This window comes from Ctenocephalides felis, unplaced genomic scaffold (assembly GCF_003426905.1).
Source record: "Ctenocephalides felis isolate EL2017-DRISC unplaced genomic scaffold, ASM342690v1 CF-g0.4_SCAFFOLD_01886, whole genome shotgun sequence".
Taxonomy (NCBI): domain Eukaryota; kingdom Metazoa; phylum Arthropoda; class Insecta; order Siphonaptera; family Pulicidae; genus Ctenocephalides; species Ctenocephalides felis.
This window is the reverse complement of record NW_020538040.1, coordinates 6,074,806-6,100,410: the sequence shown is the minus strand read 5'-3', so window position 1 is coordinate 6,100,410 and position 25,605 is coordinate 6,074,806. Positions and strand designations below refer to the sequence as shown.

At 28.0% G+C, this 25,605-nt stretch overlaps 1 protein-coding gene across 1 annotated transcript; it reads right to left on the bottom strand.

The window, feature by feature from the left end:
* Positions 1-5,255: 5,255 nt before the first annotated feature.
* LOC113378574 (serine protease inhibitor 77Ba-like) lies at positions 5,256-24,958 on the bottom strand. The gene is made up of 8 exons (XM_026619119.1): positions 24,939-24,958; positions 15,867-16,176; positions 13,378-13,629; positions 11,333-11,468; positions 10,885-11,053; positions 9,222-9,492; positions 7,223-7,361; positions 5,256-5,465 (listed from the first exon to the last, which is right to left on the bottom strand). The coding sequence occupies exons 1-8, from the start codon at positions 24,956-24,958 to the stop codon at positions 5,329-5,331; spliced, it is 1,434 nt and encodes a 477-aa protein (XP_026474904.1). The 3' UTR covers positions 5,256-5,328.
* Positions 24,959-25,605: the final 647 nt, after the last annotated feature.

Here is a 25,605-nt window from a genome sequence, read left to right as displayed (position 1 = left end):
AACTTTGACAAAAATTCATAAAATCGGTCATTTAAACAAAACCGTATTGAAAAATATACACGTCAAATATATATTTTGTTTGCAAATAATACAAAAAATCAGTAAATCCAACAATATCAGTGACAAATATATACGTCATATATAGCCGAAGCATAAAAATGTCATTTCAAAAACTTTAGTGGGGGATATAAACGTCATATATAAATCTTGCATAAATATACTAAAAATTCGTCATTACAACGGAAACTAATTGACCAAAGATAATAAAAATACCAGCAATTTCAGCAAAATTAATGACAAATATAAACGTCATCTAGAACTTAGCTACAAATGATAAAAATAATATGAATTTCCACAAAATCTCCATTTTCAAAAAACATCCATTTCAATTAAATCGGTGACAGATATTACATAGTAATAAGTCATACAAAATCAGTCGTATTTTTACAAAAATTCGTGACGGATTTATACGTCATCTACAAAACCTACAAATAGCTACTAACTCAAAAAACAGATTTGAAAATAAATATCATAATAAAAATTCTTGGTGTTGTTTATAAACCTAAATCCACTTCACAAATTTGGACAGAAATATTCTTTTGCAGTGACGCATATATACGTCAAATACAATAGCGACATAAGAAACAGCAGATTTAAAAAGAAATATTCTTGGCGTCATTTATCAACCAAAATACACTTTATGTATTTGGACAATAAACATCCTTCTAAAGTGACAAGTGTATACGTCCTGCCATATACATGACGAATATATACGTCTAACACGCAAATTAAATCTCACGAATTCCTAACAAATACGTAAATTTTCATTTGCAAATTTCAAATTCTAACAAATTAAAAAATTAATAACATAAATAAAAAAAATTCGTGTCATTATGACATGACGTATATATACGCCATACCATATTTATGACGTATATATACGTCAAAACGCAAAAAAAACTACTATGATATATACACACGCTCAAAAAACCCGAAAACAAACTTTAAATTATTAAACAACCGATATTTTATTGAATTTAACTAATAATAATAAATAAATATAACCTTACTCGCCCCCCGTCTAATTTTTCTTCGAATCTAATTGTGCCGTCAAAAATAAATAAAAACTACTAATAATATCAATGTCTGTCAGCCCCCTTATTAATACTAATTGATAGATTTTAATAAATATAAATAAACAAATAAACAAAATTATTTATTAATTTATTAATTAATAAATTTATTAATTATTAAATTAATAAATTAATAATAATTAATTACATTAATGTATTATAATTATAATAATATTAAATAAAAACAAATGCATGCCACATGAGGAAAACTTTTTCAAAATAGTTTTTAGATATTTCAATAAAGATGTTAATAGAAGTATATTTTCAAATTGTAGTCGATGATAAGATGATTGATAAGATAAGATGATTGATAAGATGATAAGATAAGATGCATTTATAGCAGGGGTGTCCAAACATCTTTTTTGAAAGTCCATGTGATTTTTTTTATGTTGATTTGTACTCGAGAGGAATCGGAGAAGGATATATATATATATATATATATATATATATATTATATTATATGTATGTATGTATATACTAGCCGGCCCGGCCGCGCTTTGCTGTGGCAACGAACCGTAAAATTTTAGTGCAATGTGCAAGATTTTAAATTAAAAGATTTTTTTTAATATGATGTGAAGAGATGTTGTTTTTTTGGCTAGAAAATCTGATTTGCTAATTTGCGCAGATTTATAATTTCAAAAAAAAATTATATAATTTATATTTGCTCGTCTTAGAGTCCCTTTTATAATGTCAGGATTTTTTGTTAGATTTTTATTAGAAAGTTTAATTTGATCGTCAGTATAGTTCCTTTATTGAAAATCATTATTTGTGTCTAAATTTAGTTTTCTCGTCAGTAGGGTTCCTTTTTTATACTTTCTTTTTTGAATATATTTGCTCGTCAGTAGAGTCCCTTTTAATATAATTTTGTCATCTCAGGGCTTTCTGTTAGATTTTTATTGAAAAAATTAATTTGCTCCTCAGTAGAGTTCTTTTTGATAATTTCTACTAATAATTGTGTCAAGTTAAATTTGTTCGTCAGTAGAGTCCTTTTTCGTTAATAATTTTCCGATGATTTTGACAAGTTCAATTTGCTCGTCAGTAGAGTCCTTTTTTGTTTAGTATGAGAATCTTTTGTTTTAACTTTTTTAAGTCAGATTTTTAGTTCGAGATTAATTTTGCTCGTCAGTAGAGTTCTTTTGTTAATAATTATTTTGTGTATCTAAATTCAGTTTTCTCGTCAGTAGAGTCCCTTTTTTATACAATTTTTGTATTAATATTATTTTTTTATTTTTTTAGATATTTACTTCTTGTTTAATTTGCTCGTCAGTAGAGTCCATTTTTTAATAATTATTTTTTCATATCTAAATTGAGTTTTCTCATCAGTAGAGTCCCTTTTTATATAAAATTTTTGTATTAATATTCTCTTTTATTTATTTATTTTATTATTTTTGAGATATTTACATTTAGTTCAATTTGCTCGTCAGTAGAGTTCATTTATTATTAATCATTTTTTCGTATCTAAAATCAGTTTTCTCGTCAGTAGAGTCCCTTTTTTATACAATTTTTGTATTAATATTCTTTTTTGTTTTTCTAGATATTTACTATCAGTAGAGTCCTTTTTTTAATAATTATTTTTTAGTATCTAAAATCAATTTTCTCGTCAGTAGAGTCCCTTTTTTGTTAAATTTTTATATTATTAGTCTTGTCAAAAAACCTTCAGTTTGAGTCAAGTTTAATTTGTTCGTCAGTAGAGTCCTTTTCACCATTTCTACAATGAATTTGTAAATTTTTTTACTAGTAATTTTCTTCAAGACCAAGTTCTAATTTGCTTGTCAGTAGAGTTTTCTTTTGAACGAAACTATTTTTGTCGAATTTGTTTAATTTTGCAGTAGAGTCCATTCTGAGGTTAGTTTGGTCAACTTTTACTTAAAATATATATATATACGAACGTATATACATATATATATATATATATATATATATATACATATACATATATATAATATATACATATATATATATGTATATATAATTTTCCGGGCATCGACTCCGGTCCTCCTCCGATTCCGCTCCGGTCAATTTTGTTATAAATATATAAATATATAAAAAAAAATTAGCTGAAGATTTATTATAAAGTAAGTGTGTGTTATAAGAAGCAACTCTTTATATATATTATATTATATTATATTATATTATATTAAATTATATATTACAACATACATTTATATATATATATATATATATATATACATGTACGTGTGTATATTTGTAATTGACAAAAATAAATTATTGTATATTTATCTTTTTTGAGTCTGGTTTAATAAATTTTAAAAACTGTACAACTGTGTTTTTGTTTTATTTATATTAATAAGTAAATATTTATTTATTTATGATGGCACAGGTGAGGAGTCGAAACGTCAGGTATATATAATTTTGCGTTTGGTATTAAACGTTGAAATTATTGTTTTATTTATATTTACAAAATATTTTACCAATATTTTTGTGAATATGAATTTGCTCGTCAGTAGAGTTCTTTATTTTTAATTTTTCTCTAACCTTTTTACATTATTTTTAACTACTTCATTTTGCTTCCTTTTATTTTATTTTCAATAAATTTTGATAAAACTTAACTAATGATGGCAAAGGGTTGAAGTCGAAACGTATTTCAGGATCTTTTTTATGGCATAATTATTAGTTTGCACGTAAGTAGAGTTCTTTTTTCATTCATTTTCGTTCATTCACTTTCAGTTTTTAAGCAAATTGAGTAATAGCATAAGAAAATATATAGAGAGGACTCTACCGACGAGCAAACTGAAATCTAGACATGAGAAAAACATGGGACTCCACTGACAAGCAAACTACATCCTCGACTTGAAAGGAAAAAAGGGCTCTACTGCCGAGAAAAGTTGAACAACAAACTTTTATATATTCAAAATAAGATTATACAAAAGACTCTACTGACAAAAAAATTGAATCTCTCTCAAATGGACTCTACTGACAAGCAAACTACAACTTCGACTTGAAAAAGAAAAAGAACTATACTGACGAGCAAACTGAATTATCGATACTGAGATGGAAAAAAACTCGACTGATGGGCAAAAAGAATTTTAGATCTGAGATAAAAAAGAGGACTCTACTAATGGACAAGGTGATTGTGAGAAGGATAAAAAGGACTCTACTGACGAGCAAACTAAATACTTAGGAAAATTAAAGAAAGTACTCTACCAGCAAACGTATCAAATGAACATGATAATGACAGAAAGAACTCTACTGTCTAGACAACTGAATTTTAGATATTGAGATAAAAAAGGACTCTACTGACAAGCAAAATAAATTTTAGATATGAAATAAAAAAGAGGACTCTACTGGCCAGCAAACAAAATATCCTAATAATGAGAAGGATAAAAAAACTCTACTGACGAGCAAACAAGATATCTTGATCGTGAGAAGGATAAAAAGGACTCTACTAATGAGCAAACTAAAATATGAGATGAAAAAAGGACTCTACTGTCGCGCAATTCAAGTAATTCTTAGAAGAAGTCAAAAAACAGACTCTACAGAACTCTACTGAATAAAAAACTGAATTCTAGAAACCGAACAAATAAAAAGAGGACTCTACTGACAAGCAACATTTTTATCTTGATAGTTAGAATAATAAAAAGGACTCTACTAACGAGCAAACTGATGTTTGCACTTTCATATTCAACTGATGTAATTGGATTCAACTGATACTCAGTTGAAAAAGAACTCTACTGACGAACAAAATGAATTTTAGATAAAAAATAAAAATAAGTATATTAATATGACTGACTGACGAGCACAAGAAAAAAGAAAAAATGAGAACTCTACTGAAAAGCAAAGTAATGACTTTACAAATAGGTAAATGAAGTAGAAACCTAGCAAATAAGAAATGAACTCTACTGACGAGCATCTTAAAACAAAAGAACTTTTCTATCCACCGGTATGAGAAAAAATTATTCTAATGACGCTTAAGAATAAATGGAACTCTACTGATGACAAATGTGAATTTTTGATGAAATCGATGAAATTAAATAAAAAAATCCTTTTAAATTTCTCTCTATATTTTCAATTTTTTCTATAAAACGATTCGTATAAAACGTCTATTTATCATTTATCATTATCATTATTATTAACTATTATATTAATTAGTTTACCTATTACTATTACCTATTGCATAATGGCCAATGACCAATGGCCAGTTATGGCCATTGGCCAGTTGTAATTGGTCTGTAGTTTAGAATCTCTCTGGCGGCGGCACCGAGAACTTGCCAGTGAAGACAATCACCTTGGTTGTTTTCTCGACTATGAAGTAGGCGAAGGGCCGGTTGGCATGGAAACTGGGCGGTGCTATTTTGTTCACGATTGTACCAGCTGAAAAATAGAATTAAATATAATTAAATAGATACTGGTGGATTAATACTGTAAATATTATTATTAGATTATTTGTAAAATTGTAGAATATAGTCAAGTAAATTACTTTGGAACTCTACTGACGAGCAAACTGTCAATATTACATGAATAGAAAGGACTCTAAAATGATAAAACCAAGAAAAGATTCATTCTACGTAAAAATGGAAAAGAACTCTACTGAGAAACAAATTGTAAAAATTATAGAAGTCAAAAAAACTCTACTGATACTCTACTGAAATAAACAGAAGACTCTACTGATGAGCAAACTGTTACTATTATAAAAGTAAAAAAGGACTCTACTGACAAGCTAACTGTAAATATCATAAAACTTAAAAAGGGCTCTACTGACGAGCAAATTGTAGAAATTATATAAACCAAAAATGAACTCTACTGACAAGCAAAATGTAAAAATCGTGTAACTAAAAAAGGAGCAACTTAAAAATCATCATAATTAAAAATGGTTTTACTGACAAGCAAACTTTTAATATTATATGAATAGAAAGAACTCTACTGACGAGCAAACCGTAAATATCACACCAAGAGAAAAGGGACTCTACTGGCCAACAACTTTACTGATAATAAAATAAAATCAACAATCAAAATCATAAAACTGAAAAGGAACTCTACTGAGAAGCAAACTGTACTGACTCTGCTAACAATAATGAAATAAAAAAGAACTCTACTGACGAGCAAAGTGTAAAAATTATGGAAATAAAAAGAGACTCTACTGTCGAGCAAACTAAAAATCAGAAGATTGAAAAATGACTTTACTGACGAGCAAACTGTCAATGATAAATAAAATTAATAGAAACTCTACTGACCACCAAACTGTGAAAATCATTATGACAAAAGGAACTCTACTGGCACGCAATCTGTAAATATTGTATAAAGGTAAATGGGACTCTAGTGACGAACAAATAAAAAATATACAAAAATAAAGAACATAAATCTAAAAAGGGACTCTATTGACGAGCAAATGAAACAATACTAAGAACAAAGGACTTTACTGACGAGCAAACTGTGAAGATCATGAAACTAAAAAAAAACTCTACTGACGAGCAACGATAAACATCACATCTCAACTATGTAAAACAAACAAATTTAAAAATAGAAGAAAAAGAGACTCTACTGACAAGCAAATTCAAATATCATTATTATATAGCAAAGAGAACTCGACTGACAACTAGCTTGCTAAATTTAAACACCAAAATAAAATAAAAAGAACTCTACTGACACGCAAATTTTTAAATAAGTTCAATTTATGTATTTACTTTAAAAATAAACGACAAGCAAACTGTAAGTATCTTAGAATGATAAAAGAGACTGTACTAGCGAACTAGTTTTAGAAAACTACCTTTACTAGTTTTACTACTTTTAAAAAAAAGGCAAAACTGACAAACACATTTAGTTAAAGCAGGAAAAAGGACTTTACTGACGAGCCAGTTAACCGCCCAAGAATTTGCAAAACAAAAATGTTAAGATTCAAAATTACAAGGCACTTCTAAAAAAAACTAATAACCAATTAGAATTATGAATAATTGAACTAGACTAGATGTTGCCTAAGACACTCGTACACACAGGTCGTCAAGATGTCTGTAGAGTTCTTTTATACCTATAATTTTTTATAAGCGACGCCCGTGGTAAAATGACCATAATACAGAAAAATATGTTATATACTAGATAAATAATAAATAAATATTTTTTTAAAAAAAATTCACCTGTTACGGCAGAAGCTACAGTGCCTTCTTCAGTGACCTCAATCTCAGCCTTGTGCATAATTCTTGAAACATACAGATTATTATTAGAAATCCTCGAAAGATCAGCATAGTTGGGGTCAAAGACTGATAGTATACCCATCTGGAAATACAAACAAACATACATTCAATATTAAATTCTACATATGTCAGAATTTAATTTTGAATACTTCGGGCATACTTTCTAAAATACTAATTTGCAGTAATTTGTACCCCCGACATGTGGGTACTCTAAAAACACAACTTTTTCACCACAAATCTAATGGTACAAAAACTAAAACTCTATCTTCATTAGTTTAGGAGAAACATTAAGTGGCGCTAAACAACTTTTGACCCTAGTCATGTGGGTACTCTAAAAACACCACTTTTCACCACAAACGTAATGGTATAAAAACTAAAACTCTATCTTCATTAGTTTATGAGAAATTTTACGAACCCAGTTATGTGGGTACTCAAAAAACACCATTTTTTATAACTAGCCTGTCAGTCGAGTCCTTTTTAATGCTAGACTTTTGATTTATGTGCCATTAGGTTTGTGGTAAAAACTGGTATTTTTAGAGTACCCACATGACGTGATTTAATTTATGCGTGAATAGAGTCCCTTTTCTTTTAACACTTTTATTAACAGTTTGATCGTCAGTAGAGTCCTTTCTTGTACATTATCTTCTTAATATAGTGAAAAATACATTTGCTTATCAGTAGAGTCCTTTTACTGTACATTATTTTTTAATATAGCGAAATTTTAGTAACAAAACAATTTGCTCGTCAGTAGAGTTCTTTAGTTCCCAATTCAATTTTTTTTTAATTAAAACAAAACGTTTTTTAAATTTTGCTCATCAGTAGACTTCGGTTTTGTTATTATTATTGTTATTAAAATAAATATAGTAACCCAATTTGCTTATTAGTAGAGTTCTTTTTCCTAAATGGCATTTCAGAAATAATTATCGAATTTGCTCATCAGTACAGTCCCTTTTCTCTGATGAAAAAAATAATTATGTTATGTTTGTTGGTAGAATTCCTTTTTCTCTAGTATAACATTTGTATTAAAAAAATTTTTTTTACTCATCGGTAGAGTTTCTTTTTCTAAATTTTCTTCTAAATGTTTTTTTCTGAATTTGCTGGTCAGTAGAGTTCTTTTTGTTTCATGACAAGACAAAAATTTATTTATCTCTGAATCTTTATCTCGGGTAAGCATTTGTACCGGAGTGGCGCTTAGACTGTGCTTAGCCTGGTTCATTTTCTTATTAAAATTTTTTTTGAATTAATTAATTTTTAATCCAAAATTACAAAAATATTGTATGTCATGAACAGCCCAAAATGTTCAGAAACCTTCAAAACGTCGAGAAATGCAAAAATTTTCATTTTCGATTTTCGGCCCATTACTATAACTACCCTACGGGAAGTTAAAAATAAAAGGATTCTACTACCAAGCAATAGACAAAAAAGTTTACAATTTTAATAACCATGGATTTTTCAATTGCCTATTTAAAAATATCAAGGTTATAAAAAAACCTTTAATTTACAAGTTTCCACAATATTGACGAGAAAAAAGGGACTCTACTGACGAGCAAACTAAAAAAAACAGATTTTTCACTTTGACCCTAGTCTTGTGGGTACTCTAAAAACACAACTTTTCCTCCTCCCAATCCAACCCAATAAAAACCAAAACTCTATCTCTTTTCGTTTAGCAGAAACCATATTTTACCATTTTTACCCACCTCTTCCAAGATGATATTATTGCTTATTGGCAAACTAATAAAAATATCCGGATTATAAAAAAATCCTTTCATTTACAATAATGACTAGATAAAAAGGGACTCTACTGACGACCAAACGAAAAAACAAATTTTCCACTCTGACCCTAGTCATGTGGGTACTCTAAAAACACATTTTTTCACCCCCAATCCAACGCAATAAAAACCAAAACTCTATCTCTACTAGTTTAGCAGAAACCATCTTTTACCTCTTCCAAGATAATATTAAGCGTCAAATCCGACGAAATTTTGAACCTAGGCATTCTCAACTCCACCAGTTCGTCACCGTATTCATCTATAGCTTGGTTCATCAGAGAAGTCAGATCGTGAATTGACATTCTTTTAACTTTTCCCAGAACATCTTGAAGTAAAACGCCCTTCATGGGCAAAAGGACGTACATTGATAACCTGTTTTCTTTTCCGTAAGGTATTTCTATGATGTGAGAATTTAAACCTTGAACCATTGTGTATGGATAGTACCTAGAAATAAAAGTTGAAAGATATTATTATTTACTAAATTATCATTAAATTATTAAATATTTATTTCGCTATTTTAATTACCTAAATATTTTTTCTTATAGTGTGATGCACGCTTTAGCCTAAAGCCGCATGCACACTTGTACTTTTGTATATGCGAGTCGTTTGTGGTTTTATATGAGACCGGTTAAACGTGCTACAAGCTTTAGGTGCATAAAGCGTGTTTCACATTTAGAACTTTTGCGTTTTTCATGCAAAAATCATTATAGAGTATTTATTACATATAATTTTAATACATATTGTTAAAATTTGTCTAAAATTAGTATGTTTTATATGTATTATTAACAAAATATTTTGTTACGTATGAAAATATTCATTAATACCGGCAACAAATATTAAAGGACACTTTTTTATATTTATCTTTGTAATTTAGTTATTTAATTTTGTCTGAAGTCTGAAGTGATAGTTACATTTTCTACACTTTGATCGATTTCTTTAATAATTTGTTTCTATGTGTATATATTATTATATATCAATAAAAAGCTTATAAAATTATCTACAACTCTGTGTATAACAATTTGTCACTTTTGGAACAAAATTATTGTAAAAAAAATGTTTAAACTTTAAATACTGACGTCATTTTTAACTTATGTCTGAAGTCAGACTTTTATCTGAAAATGTCTGCTGGTTACATTTTTTTATATTTTGATCGATTTTTTAAATAATTTGTTCTAGTGTGTATATATTATAATACATCAATAGAAAGCTTATAAAATTATCTACAACTCTGTATATAACAATTTATAACATTTGGAACAAAATTATATTTCAAAAATTGTTTAGATTTTAAAACTGTATAGTCATTTCTGTATAATGATACAGAAGTTGTGTAGTTGCATTTTTTTCATACTTTGATCAATTTCTTTAATAATTTGTTCTAGCATGTATGTATTATTATATATCATTAGAAAGATAATAAAATTATCTAAAAATCTGTATATAACAATTTAAAACTCTCAGAACAAAATAATATTTTAAAAAATGTTTAAATTTTATAATTGAATAACAAACCGAGTTGAAACAAAATTACTGCACATAAATTTGGAACAAAATACTTTGAGTGTGAAGTTCGCGCGTTTGTAACGACCGTTGAGATTCAAACATTCAAATTGAAAATAAATTTAAAAAACGTGTATATATTATTATATATCATTAGAAAGCTAATAAAATAGTTTTTAAATATGTTTATTAAAAAAAATATATTAAAATTTGTTTAAACTTTGTAATTAATTATTATTTAATATAGACTAATAATTTATGTTACGTTTATGTTTGCAAATGTTCATTGAAAAGAACAAATACAGAGAAAGTAAATTAAGATTTTTTAAGACTTACCCTATGTCGTACATCATATTAACTTGACCCTTGACAGCCCCCGTTTCATCATAAAAATTCTCGACTTTCGTGTTAGTTTTATTGAAAGGGGTCGTCCACTGACCCCTGAAAAATACGGCGTTTGTTATAATCATTTTGGCATCTGTGAGGTCCTGTTCAACCACAATACCTAAAGAAAAAAATTTGGTTAAAATCGGTTGAAAATTGAAGGAGATATTGGAAATTAACCTAAAAATCATCCCTAATTTATTTTACTTAAGTAGTGAAACTGTGAAATGTCTATCTATTTGCTGTGCGATCAGGCGTATTTTACATAAAAACAAGTCCGGGGGCATGTTCGAGGATTCTGTTATCATAACATTCTTGGTTTGTTTATATGTAAAATACGCCTGATCACACAGCAAATGGATAAACATTTTCGCTTAGGTTATGTTTTTTTAGTACTTACTGTCAATCCTATTCCTCGTCTTTTCTTTTATGAACATATTAATGTCGTAGGCTGCTTTCGCTTTATTTAGAAAGCTGACGGAACGTAAGTCTGTTCTGTATACGGATTCGACGAGGCATTCGTAGTCGCGATTTATCTGCAAAAAATAATTATTAACTCCAATTTTTATATTCCAGATCTCTGATCGTTAAGGAGTACAAGAAAAAAATGTATTTAATAAAAAATGGGTATTCCGTAACTTTGTCACTATAGGGAAAGTACTGTGAAAAATAAAGTAAAGCAATGGGTTGCCAAACTCGGATGAGTTAAAAAGTTTTACTTCAAATATAGGCATGTGGGGTATCAAATAAAATTAAATTATTTAGAAAGCTGACGAAACGTAAGTCTGTTCTGTAAACGGATTCGACGAGGCATTCGTAGTCGCAATTTATCTGGAAAAAAATAATTATTAACTTCAATTTTTACATTCAGAGTGGCATCGCTATCTTATGCTTGTTTCCTGTTAGAGAAACTATCAAATGTCTGTCTATTTGCCGTGCGATCAGGCGTAATTTACATATAAGGAAGAATGCATCATCGATGATTTTGTTATAACATTCTCTCTTGCTTGTTTATATCTAAAATGCGCCTGATCGCACGGCAAATAGATAGACATTTTCACAGTTTCACTAACAAGAAATAAGTATAAGATAGCGTTGCCATAACAACGCTATGTTATGAAGTAGAATTGCTCCCTTAGTTTGCTCGTCAGTAGAATTTCTTTTTCTGTAACAAAATAACAATTCACTGTTTGCTTGTCAGTAGTGTCCCTTTAGTTAAAATCTATGAATACAGTTTCAAACCTCCACGTTCGATATGCCAGTCAGTAGAGTTCCTTTTCCACTACTCAAAAATGATAAATTTTCCAAAATTGACATAAAAGTTCAAAAATTAGCAAATCATGCATATTTATCGAATTTCGGTCGTCAGTAGAATCGTTTTTTATGAAGGATTTCTAATTTTCTGTATAATATAACTAATTTTGTTCTAAATGTCCAAATTTGGTTTGCTTGTCAGTAGAGTTCCTTTTTTTTTAAAAAAAAAGTATTTACATCTACGAAATTAGTTATCGGTAGAGTCCTTTTTATAATAAAATTTGTCACTAATTTTATTTTAATAATCTCAATTAGGTTTGATCATCAGTAGAGTCCTTTTCTAATAACAATTGATACCAGGTTAATATACAAGGGCTCTACTGATGATACAAATATAAACTCGAATTTTAGAATACAATATGAAATAATTTTTGTAAAATTATTATTTGATTACTAAAAAGAATTCTACTGACAATCAAAATGTAAGTAATGAAAAAGAGGACTCTACTAACGAGCAAACTGGGTTTTTTTTCAGAATAAAATTAGTATTAAGTAACAATAGATACTAAAAATAGGTATTCCGTAATTTCATCACTGGAAAGGGAGTTCTGTAAAAAATAAAGTAAACCAATGGGTTGCCGAACTCGGATGAGTTAAAAAGTTTTACTTCAAATATAGGCATGTGGGGTATCAAATGAAAGGTCTCGACGAGCTCTATCCAAACATTATGGTAACAAACCCAACAAACCAGAATTGTTACACAAACACATATAACGAGATGCTGTACGGCTTCACATTATTAGACAATATTATAGCTCATGTAATTTAACACAAATTTGCCGAATATTGCATTCCAATCGAACAAACCGTTCAAAAGATACAAAAGATATAATATATGGGCGACCAATGGGTTGCGCAACTTGAGGACAATTATAAGTAAAAAAGTTTTACTTCAAATATAGGCATGTGGGGTATCAAATGAAAGGTCTCGATGAGTACTATCCAAGTATCAAATACACAACCTCAAAAACCCAACAGGGCTCCTTGAAGCACAACAAATCAAAGACTACACCAACCACAAACATTGAATAAATCTAAAAAAAATCCAAAGGGGAATACTGTGGCGGTTTTTAGAATTTACATACATACACCTATCTCTTTCACAATATCTTCTATCTTTTAATGACTTACCGGGCTGCTGTTATCAGTGAAGATAGCAGTAGCAGCTTCCAACTCTACAGTAGAAGTATTAACAAGCATCACCTGCGAAATCCTTCTGTATCCTGATCTCGTAGTATTTATACTTAAAGGTAGTTTTAACGTCCTGGCGAGCTCGTTAAAAGTGTCGTGAAGGGCACCTTCGGCCACAATCGTTAGGGTCGACCAGACGCTGAAGGGACTTATCACTATGTCCAGGCCTGGGCCGGCTTGTTTGACGGTTTTCTGAAAAAAGAATAATAATAATAGTAATAATAATAATAATAATAATGATAATAATAATAATAATAATAATACTGGTAATAATAATATAATAATAAAATAATAATAATAATAATAATAATAATAATAACAATAAATTTTTAATTAATTGTTGCAAATAAATGAATTACTAATAATGATTTTAGCTTTTATCACATTTTATTTGTTACATCTATTTGTTCAAGTTCTAATCATGCGCTTCGAACTTTTAATTCTAGACTTATGCTAACAATTCTAACGCAATTGTTCGACACTTGGTGCGCTACGTCCTTTGTGCATTTCCGAATTCGTTCATTGAACGTTTAATCTAGACTTGTATATAATATTATACAAACTAATTCTTAAGTACATATATGTTTATAGTTAAATAATTGTTTAATTTATTTTTATTATATTATTATTTTTTTATATTTATTTTGATTATTTCGACCCACTGTACTATTTATAGTATGGATAAACTTAGTCTTATTTATATTTACTAATATTAAAATATTTTATTTATATTATATAATCAATTTATAAAAGTTTTTCAAAGTAAATGCACATAAATAAGTCATCATACTCTATAAATACAGTACATTGGGTCAAATGCGAGTTATGAAGTTTTACTTCAAATATAGGCATGTTGGGTATCAAATGAAAGGTCTCGACGAGCACTATCCGAGTATCATATTCACAATCTCAAAAGACCATCAGGGTTCCGTACAAATAATTTTTACAATTTATATTGTCATTTTTAAGTACACCAAGTAGCTGTAGAGTATAGTGTAATAGTATATATTGTAGATAATTCAATTTAACACAAATTTGAATATTCTATGTATTTTAGACAAACGGTTCAAAAGTTACAAAAGATTTAATAAAAGTAAACCAATGGGTTGCCGAACTCGTGTTTGTATATGAGTTAAATAGTTTTACTTCAAATATAGCTATATTGGGTATCGAATGAAAGGTCTCAACAAGCACTATAAAAATAGCATAATGATGGGTCAAACAAGCAATAGGGTTTCTCTGAAATTATTAGAATCTTTTTTCCTGAGCGTTTTTAATATGTTTCGTCAAGTTTAATTTGCTCATCAGTAGAGTCCTTTTTTCTGAAATTCTTTGCCTTAAGTTTGAGTGTCAATTTAATTTGAAGTTTTTTGTTGACTATCTTTTGCATAAGTGGAGTCCTTTTTCTATACAACATTTCATTCACCTTCTTTCTGAGTTTACTCTGCTCATCAGTAGAGTCGCTTTTCCTGATGATATAATTGTTTTCAAATATTGGTCGTCAGTAGAGTTCTTCTATTTTGCTAAACTAGTTCGTCGGTAGTGTCTTTTTTCAATGCATATTTTAATCTAGTCCTATTATAGTTAGAAGAGTCCTTTTTGTGAACAATTTAGATAGGTTCAATTTGCTTTTCAGTAGAGTCCTTTATTTTGTAACATTAATATTTTAGTCAAATCCAAATTTACATTATAATCTTTTCGGTTTTAACACTTTTTGTCATATTAGCTCGTCAGTAGAGTCATTTCATGTTTAGATAAAAAACATTTGCTGTTACATAACTGGCTCAAATTTAATTTCGCTCGTCAGTAGAGTCCTTTTTTAAACATTCTTAATATAAATATAAATAAAATAAATATAGTTAAAAATAAAAAATATATAATAAAAAGTGGACCAATGGGTTGCCAAACTATAAATAGTACAGCGGGTAAAGATGTTGTGATGTTAAATATGTCATGTGGGGTATCAAATAAAATGTCTAAAACGAGAACTATCTAAATATCATATTTATAACCATTGGTATCCAAGTACACGTTATATACTATTTTTTATAATAAATTTTTGCTATTTTAAAGCATATCAATTTGTTGTAAGGTTTCTATAACAAAAATATTATTGATAATTTAATTTAGAACATATTCACCAAATATTCCATTTACCTCAGACGAACGATTCAAAAGTTACAAGAGATGTAACAAAAGTAGACCAATGGGTTGCCGGACTATGAACAGTACAATAGGTCAATACGTTGTGACGTCACATATGGCATGTGGGGTATCAAATGAAAGGTCTCGACGAGCACTATACAAATATCATACTTACAAACACTACAAACCCGTACAGTACTTTAAAGTACACCGAGTTGCTCCAAAACACCATTCATTCATCCATTTAATAATAAAAATAACCAATAATTCATTTTTCTACTTACATCAAACAAATCCAACGAAAACCTTTCAACAGCCCTGCTGACGTCCGCCAAAGAGTTCTTAGCAGGATTCTCGTCCTTGTAAGGGGCACATGGCGGTTTATTCGCAGAAGCCACTCGTTTTCCGAAAGCCGGCCCTGGTGGCAAGGAGGGGCACTTTGGGGCACCCTTTGCGGTATCCGTGGGTTCCAATTCGTCACCTGTTCCCAATTGGCGGCCGGCGGAGGGGCTCCGTTTTGGGGCTGCAGGGGAATGACGCCCTGGGGCGGAGGGGCTTGGGAATGGATGGTGGTTTGAAGGTTTACTAAAAGGGCTGAAGGAGAAAAGAAATTGGAATTAGTAATTTTGATATGATGTAATGTATTAACCCTTTCCACTCGCAAATTCTGAGATCAGAGGCATCGGAGTGGAAAGGGTTGAATATTGAAAGTTATGGAATTGTTTTTGTAGTATACGGTTTGTTTGTCAGTAGAGTCTTTTTTTATTACTTAGAATGTTCTATTATTATTTTATTTGAAAAATTGCAAATTTGCTCGTCAGTAGAGTCCCTTTTGTCTTTACATTTCTTTCCTTGTTTTTTTTTCTTACAGTTTGCTCGTCAGTAGAGTCCCTTCTTGTCTTTACAGTTCTTTCCTTGTTTTTTTTTTACAGTTTGCTTGTCAGTAGAGTTCTTTTCGTTTTTTATTTATTTCCTTGCTTTTTTAAAAGTTTGCTCGTCAGTAGAGTCCTTTTCATTTTTTATTTTTTTCCATGTTCCTTCTTTTACAGTTTGCTCGTCAGTAGAGTTCTTTTTGCTTTTTGATTTCCTTCCTTGTTTCTTCTTTTACAGATTGTTCTTAAGTAGAGTCTTTACACATTTCTTTTTTTTTGTTACTTTTCTATCTTTAGATTTTTGTTCCGTTTTGTTTTTTAAGGTTTGCTCGTCAGTAGAGTCCTATTTGATCTTTATAATTTCAAATAAAATATTACTAATATTGTCACAAAGATCGAGATTCGATTTGCTCGTCAGTAGAGCCCTTTTTGTTTTTTGATTTTCTTGTTTTTTTTACAGTTTGTTTGTCAGTAGAGGCCTTTTTGCTTTTTGATTTCTTTTCTTTCTATTTTTATATTTTTGTTTTGTTTTGTTTTTTTACAGTTTGCTCGTCAGTAGAATCCCTTTCTGTTTTTCTATATTAAAAAGATTTTCTTCATTTTACAGTTTGCTCGTCAGTAGTCCTTTTTGGTCCTCATAATTTTAAATTATATATTACAAATATTGTTCCAAAAATTGAGATTCCATTTGCTCGTCTTTTTTTTTTTTTGATCTCCTTGTTTTTTTTTATTCTACAGTTTGCTCGTCAGTAGAGTCATTTTCAATTTATTATTTCTTTTATTATTGTTTATCTTCAATTTTTTTTATTATGTCTTTTTAGTAGAGTCCTTTTCATTTTTTTTATTTCTTTCTTCTCTTATTATTTTTTATCTTTAGATTATTTTGTTTTGTCTTTTACAGTTTGCTCGTCAGTAGAATTTTTTAGTTTCTTTCTTCTTTTATCATTTTTTCTATTTTCAGATTTTTGTTTTGTTTTGTATTTTATAGCTTGCTCGTCAGTAAAGTCCTTTTTGTTTTTTTTATTTCTTTCTTTTTTATTATTATTTATCTTTAGATGTTTTTGTCTATTACAGTTTGCTCGTTAGTAGAGTCCTTTTTGGTAATTTATAATTTTATTTTAAATTTATTTCTCAATTCCTCGTCAGTAGAGTTCCTAAAATGAAAATCGAAATCGATTTGCGTGTTAGTAGTGTTAATTTTCTATCAACATCATCAGTATTTAAATCATCAGTAGAGTCCATTTTTTAATAACTGGTCTGTATTCTATTTGAAAAATTGCAAGTTTGCTTGTCAGTAGAGTCCCTTTTTGTATTTTCATTTCTTTCCTTGTTCTTTTTCTTACAGTTTGCTCGTCAGTAGAATCCTTTCTAAGTAAAATGTTTCAAAATTTATTCGAAATACTAATTTCATTCTATTCAAGAGTCCAAATTCGTTTTTTGCTGTTAGAAGCAAATGTTGAGATTTAATTTGCTCGTCAGTAGAGTCCCTTCTTCGTAGTAGTTTCAGGTGTTTTTTTTTATTTTGTAACAAATTTCGAGAATCGATTTGATCGTCAATAGAGTCATTTTTTGTAATTTATAAGTTCCGATAAAATATCATCAACTAATTTCTTCAACAAGTTTCGATTTACTCGTCAATAGAGTTCTTTTCGATTTTTCTCAATATAGATTAGTAGTACTATATTTACGTCTAAAATGTTGTTTGTCAGTAGAGTCCTTATTTAAACTCTATTGACTTATGTAGAATTTTGCTAATTTCATTATGCTGAATTACCAAATTTAATTTGCTTGTCAGTAGAGTCCTTTTTATTTTTAGATTTTTGTTTTGTTTTGTCTTTTATAATTTGCTCCTTTTAGAAAGTAGAGTCCTTTTTGGTTTTTACAATTCTAAATAAAATATTACTAAAATTTGGGATTCTATTTGCTCGTCAGTAGAGTCCTTTTAATAATTTATACATGTAAATAAAATATTACTAATTTGTTTTTACAATTTCAAGTAAAATGTTGCTAATACTGTTCTAAAAATTGAGAATTTATTTGCTCGTTAGTAGAGTCCCTTTTTTGTATTTTACAATTTTAAACAAAATGTTTCTAATACTGTACCAAAAAATCGATTTTCGATTTGCTCGTCAGTAGAGTCCTTTTTTGTAATTTATAATTTCAAATAAACTGTTACTAATGTTGTTCTTAAAATCAAGATTTGATTTGTTCGTCAGTAGAGTCCTTTTTTGACTTTACAATTTCAAATAAATTGTTACTAAAAATCAAGTTTCGATTTTTGCTCGTCAGTAGAGTCCTTTTTAGTAAGTTATAATTTATAATTTTACTCAGTAATAAGTTTAAAATTTTGTATATAGTAGAAAGTGAACTCCACTGACGAGCAAACCGAATTTCGACTTTTATGATGAAATTATAAATAATTTATAGAAAAGGACTCTACTGACGATTAAAGATCTAAATTATACAAGGGAAAAAGAAATTCTACTGACATGATAATCAAAAAATCAATAATAATTCTACGTAAAAATGATTAAAATCTGTTTTTGAAATAAAACTCTACTAACGTGCAAATTGAGAGGCCAATGTAGTCGATAACATAGCGTCGTCATGGCATCTTATGCTTGTTTATTGGTAGTGAAAACTGTGAAAATGCCTATTTGTCGTGCGATTAGGCGTATTTAACATTAAAACCGTATGTTATAAATGCACTAAATTAACTATTAACTATTTTATTTTTTATTTATTTATTATTTAATTTATTTACTGCAAACTTATTTATAGTAAGTTATTTTAAGAAAATTATTAAAAATGTTATGTTATCGGTCATTTTACCGCAGAATTGGCCCCTAAAGTTCGTTATTTAGAAAACTTTTTTTGTTGCAAAGTCAATCTAATAAACACATATTCTTTCTGAATTTTGTCTCATGCGATTCAGAATGACTTGACACATAGAATTAGCAAATCGGATTTTCTGGCAAAAACATAAACTTTTGTTTGATAAGAGTTAAATCTTATTTTAGAATACAAGAAACATATTACATATATATTGTTTATATTAATCGCATTATCGAGTTTATCTTTGAGAAACCCTGACCTTTACTACCAAGAGAGGTTACTGTGTACTATTTATTTATATATACTCATTAATTATAAATATACACATGTAAATATATATATATATACATGTATATATATATATATATATATATATATAAATGTATGTATAATTAATATGTATATAAATCGTTTCGGAATTCCCGGCGGCGACTCCATTGTTTATGGATTCGTATTCATTTGCTCATTTGAATAATAATTATTGTAAAATGTTAATGAATAATTAATAACACGATATATACATGTATATATATATATATATATATATATATATATATATATATCTATATATATGATATTCAGTTTTCAGGGCAATACATCAATTAAAAAATTTGTATGACTTTAAAACATTTTTATTTTTTCATACGTTTCGACGCATAGTTTTGTGTCATTTTCAGTGGACTATGTAATTGTAATAATCCTAATTATTTCCTAATTAAGAAATAATTAGGATTATTACAATCACATGTAAGTTCATACCATATCACTTCTTATATATTAGTTTTAATTAATAATTTTTATCTGTGCCTTCAAAATAGAGTTCACTGAAGATGACACAAAACTATGTGTCGAAACGTATGGAAAAAATAAAAATGTTTTAAAGTCATACAAATTTTTTAATTGATGTATTGCCCTGAATTGATATTTCAACATCAAAAGTATATAAAAAATTTAATATATATATATATATATATATATATATATATTAAATATATATATATATATATATGTATGTATATATATCATAATTATCAATTAAAAAACAGTCACAATACTACTCGTTACTAATACTATTACAACTTCTTAAAATTGTGATTTCGTTTGCTTGTCAGTTCCTTTATTTTCTGCTTTTGTAATAATTATAAACAAAATGGTATTAAATCATTTCTGAAAATCAAAATTGCTCTAGTTTGAATTTTTTGGATCAATTTTTTACAGTTTGGTCAAAAGTAGAGTCCTTTTTCGAGTCAAATCTAAATCTTGCAACAATTGTTTTTTCCAAGTTTTTTTTTTCAATTTTTACCTCCATATTTTTTAAAAAGAGAACTCTACAGTCAAGCGATTTGTTTCTCAAATTGGTGATATTTTATCAAAATTAAATGAGAAATAATAAAGGACTCTACTGCCGAGCAAACCGTCAAAAGTTGAGATTCACTTTTTTAATAAAATTAGTAAAATTTCACTGAAAATAATCAATGTGTCTGTCTAAAAAAGAACTATTGATAAGTGTAAATAACTTACTAGAAGAAAAGGTATTCTACTGACAAGCAAAATAGTAAATGTTATAATATTTAGTAAAAATAAACTATACTGACAAAGAAATTACAACTAGATTTTCCGGAAAAATATTCTATTATTTTTAACTTTCCTTAGGACAAGTTATTGCAATCGCAAAAAAAAACAAAAATGAAATTGTTTATATGTATTCACGTTTCAGAGGTTTCTGAACATTTTGGCATACCCGTGTGTGTGTGTGCGGATAAAAATTTTCGTCGAAGATTTTGCGAACACGGATCAACCGAATTGAATAATTCAAAAGACATTCGATTCTTATTGCTAAAGTGACGTGCTGGTTAGTTTTTGGCGAAGGCAGGTCCAGCCATTCTGGAGATACGGAGTAAAAAATGCCAAAAATAGTATTACAGTTTTTGAGATAACGAAGCGTCCGATTCGATTATATATATATATATATATATATATATATATATATTATATATATATATATATTTTATATATATATATAGTTATGCAACGTCACCAATTAAAAAAAAAACAGTCCATTTAAATTCATTAACCTGTTTGTTTTTTTTTTCATATTTATAAATCTGTGAATCCCATTTAGTACAAAATTAAAATAAAAAATTGCAAAGTCATCATAATAACTTACTAGCAAGTCTGTCAGTCAACAATCTTATCTTAAATATAATAAATAAAATATAAAATAATATTAAAATTACCTGATAACAGCACCAAGCTATTAAAATTTAGCAGCATCTTACACTATTTTATTCACAACACTATTTTATTTGATAAAATTAATTAAAAATAGTCTGCACATCACAACACACTTTTGCACATCACTAGAACTGAAAATTTTGGCAAATCACATAAGATTCTTATTGGAATTCTGAAAATTAAATATTTAATTATTTTCTAATGAAAAAGTCATCTGGAAAATTAAGAAAGGACTCTACTGCCAAGTAAATTATAAATGCCGTCTCAAGAAAGGACACTTAAAAATTAAGAAAGAAAGCAAAATAAAAATTTCATCTGGAAAGGACTCTACTGACGACCAAAATAAAAATCTTTTCTATCTTCTAGAAAATGAAAAAAAGACTCTACTGACGACCAAAATTAAAAAGTCATCTGGAGAATTAAGAAAGGACTTTACTGACAAAACTTATTAAAATTAATCAGAAGGTATAAGCTTATTGAATTTCTGCAAATGATATGGTAATAAAATAATATTATTATAATTTTGGAAATGGTATTAAATTTTATAAAAAATCATTGAAGTTGCAAATGGTAGAAGCTTATTACAGTTCTGCAAACGGTATTTGCTTATTATATTTTATAATAATTATGTAGATGTAGATACTAAATTTTACTCATTATTCGTATTGAATTTTGTTTGAAAAACGTTATATACAGTTTTATAGACAAATTTAATAACTATCTAATGATATATAATAATATATACACCTTTAAACATTATTATTATATTTGTGCAAATTGTATTAAATCAAATTAATTTTTTTTCAGAATTCTTTAAAGTAGAAAAGAGTATAAAATCTTATTAGAATTCTGCAAACGATAATAAAATATTATTTCAATTCTGTAAACGGTATACGCCTATTAGAATAATGCAATTAAAAAAAAATAATATAATTCTTAGAATTCTAATAATTCCGAAATTTATAAAATTGTTTAGAATCGGTATTAATATAATTCCGCAAACGGTATTTAATCTAATTAGAATTCCATGATTGGCATTAAAATAACAACTTGTAAAAATAAGAATATAATAATATATCGGTAGAAAATATTTTAATAATTTTGCAAACGGTAATGAATTAAAAGTTGTTAAATCTGATTAAAATTCTTCAGATAAAATAACTTTTTATTTTAATGTTTAAGTCTGCAAAGGGTAAAAAAATTGTATCAACGGCATTATATTTACATTTATTAATTAAATTAGATCTGAAAAATTCTAATGGCGGTATAAAATTATACCATATCTATACTACTTGCAAAATTCTAATCTGTGGAATTTTTAGCCGTTTTTTGAATTTAAAATAAGTAACTTATTAAATATTTAATAAGTTAATAAATATTTGGTTCAATTATTTGATTATTAATAAACGCTAGATTTTATTTAAGCAATAAGTTTTCGCCTAGTTATTTAATATAATTCTGCTAAGAATCTTAATAAAAAGGTCACAAACTTTTAGGAGCACTTAGATAAAATCTTATCAAAATACTAAAATAATCACCACTATATTATTATATATCGTCCAATTAATTTCACAATGTCACATAACACACAAATCTCATACAAATCTCGTGTGAATCTCGTACGAATCTTATAAGAATCTCACTAGAAACTCAGCAGATTTGGCACAAACTGTAAAATTTGAACTAAAACTTTAATTTTCACATTATATTATTATCACAGGAAGTTCAGTTAATAGTTAAATTATTATTTTATTATTAGATTTACTAGTGTTCTTCAGTCGACGTCGAATTGTTTACTGAGACCACTACCACATATCATACAACAAGAAGTGTTACAAAACACCAACGACCATCGACTATCGGACGGAAGCAGTTTCGGAATACAGGGCCGAATTAGGAAATATTTATTTAATTTAAATTATTTTAGAACTTGGGCCTACACAAACTAGTTCCGACCATGCTCGATATCAGGCAGCATGATATCAAATTTTCACTTGAGGTTATAGACTTCGAATATAGTGAAAATCAAATTTCGAGGGCATTGCTGCAACTTATATAAAACTAAATGGTCGACCTTTGGGTTGCTTTCTCGTGGATAAAGTGCTTTCATTAAATTTTACTACAAATGTCTTATTATTACCAAAAATAAACAAATTTATTCACTACTAGTTCATTTTCAATAGACAAACACCGCAAGTGCTTGGAATGCTTCATTGGAATCTCAAAAACTTAATTCTCTTAAAAATTCATTATAATTTGTATATAAAAAACTCACATTAACTCAAGTACTTGGAATGCCTAATTAGAGTTTTACACTAGTACTTGGAATGTTTTAATTAATTTGCACAAGTACTTGAAATGTCTAATTAGAATTTTACACTAATACTTAGAACGCTGCAATGAATTTACAGAAGTACTTGTATTAAATTTTACTACGAATGTCTTATTATTACTAAAAATAAACAAATTCATTCACCGCAAGTGCTTGGAATGCTTCATTTCAAGAATCTCAAAAACACAATTTTCTAAAAAATGTATTATAATTTGTATATAAAAACTCACATTTTCAGAAGTACTTGGAATGCCTAATTAGAGTTTTACGCTAGTACTTGAAGTTCTTCAACGAATTTACACGAGTACTTGGAATGTCTAATTAGATTTTCACACCTTGCTAGAGGGATTATGAAAATATATAACACTGTAAATTATTTTCATGCAAGTACTTGGAATGTCTTATTAGAATTTTACACTAGTACTTGGAATTCTTTAACGAATTTACACGAGTACTTGGAATGCCTAATTGGATTTTTACACCTTGCTAGAGGAATTATGAAAATATATAACACGGCAAATTATTTTCAAGCAAGTACTTGGAATGCATTAGTGGAATTTTACATTAGTACTTGAAATGCTTCAATAAATTTACACAAGTACTTAGAATGCCTAATTTAATTTTTACACCTTGCTAGTAGAATTGTGAAAATATATAACACTGTAAATTATAAAGTACTTGGAATGCCTCTTTAAAATTTTACACTGGTACTTGGAATACTTCAACGAATTTACAGGAGTACTTGGAATGTCTAATTAGAGTTTTGCACTTTGCTAGAGAAATTACAAAAATATATAACACTGTAAATTATTTAGTACTTGGAATGTCTCTTTGGAATTTTACATTGGTACTTGGATTGCTTCAATAAATTTACACAAGTACTTGGAATGTCTAATTCGATTTTTACACTAGAGGGATTATGAAAATATATAACACTGTAAATTATTTAGTACTTGGAATGTCTCATTAAAACATTGGAAAAAATATTTAAAATTTTGTAGATACTAGGTGCTTGGATTCTTTAAAGTCCCAAAGACTAGTATAATTATATTAAAATATTGTAGTAGTATATACATAAGTACTTGGAATCTCTCGATGACATCGTTCATTAGTACTTGGAATGCACGTAATTTTGGAATTAAAATAAAAAATTTGTAGATGTTTTAAAAATTAATTGGAACATTAAAAAAAATATTTACAATTTTGTAGATACTAGTACTTGAAATCTTTAAAGTCCCAAAAACTGGTATACTTATAATAAATTGGAATAATAATTGAATAAAATAATTTGCTAGAATTCTGAAGATACTACCTACTACTTGGAATGTCCGATGGAATCTTACACTAACCCTTATAACGCCTCATACTAAAAATCTTATTTAAAATTCCAAGCATTGGAATTTTATACTAAGAATGTTTTAATATAATTCTACTTTATTTGCACAAGTACTTGGAATGTTTCATTGAATATTTACATAAGTTCTTAGAATGTCTCAATGGAATCTTAAAATAATAATTCGGCAAATGCTAAAGATTAATTCAAGTTTTACAAATAATTATAAAAGTGTTTTATAATACTAGTACTTGGAATGTCCTATAAAATTTTACACTAATATTTGGAACATGTCACACGTGGAATCTTATGTAATCTTTACATTTTTACAATTACTAGAAATGTTTCAATGGAATTTTAAGTTAGTACTTTAGCACACAAGTGCTTGGAATGTCTCATTGTATTTTGACATAAGT

Excerpts from the sequence above, each read along its gene's own strand:
- LOC113378574 (XM_026619119.1), bottom strand. The coding sequence starts at position 24,958 with ATGTCATCGAGAGATTCCAA. Across the intron at positions 16,177-24,938 it reads ATGTCATCGAGAGATTCCAA|CCCTTTTAGTAAACCTTCAA; the intron begins GTACTTATGTAT and ends TTTCTCCTTCAG. Across the intron at positions 11,054-11,332 it reads GACGAGGAATAGGATTGACA|GTATTGTGGTTGAACAGGAC; the intron begins GTAAGTACTAAA and ends TTTTTTCTTTAG.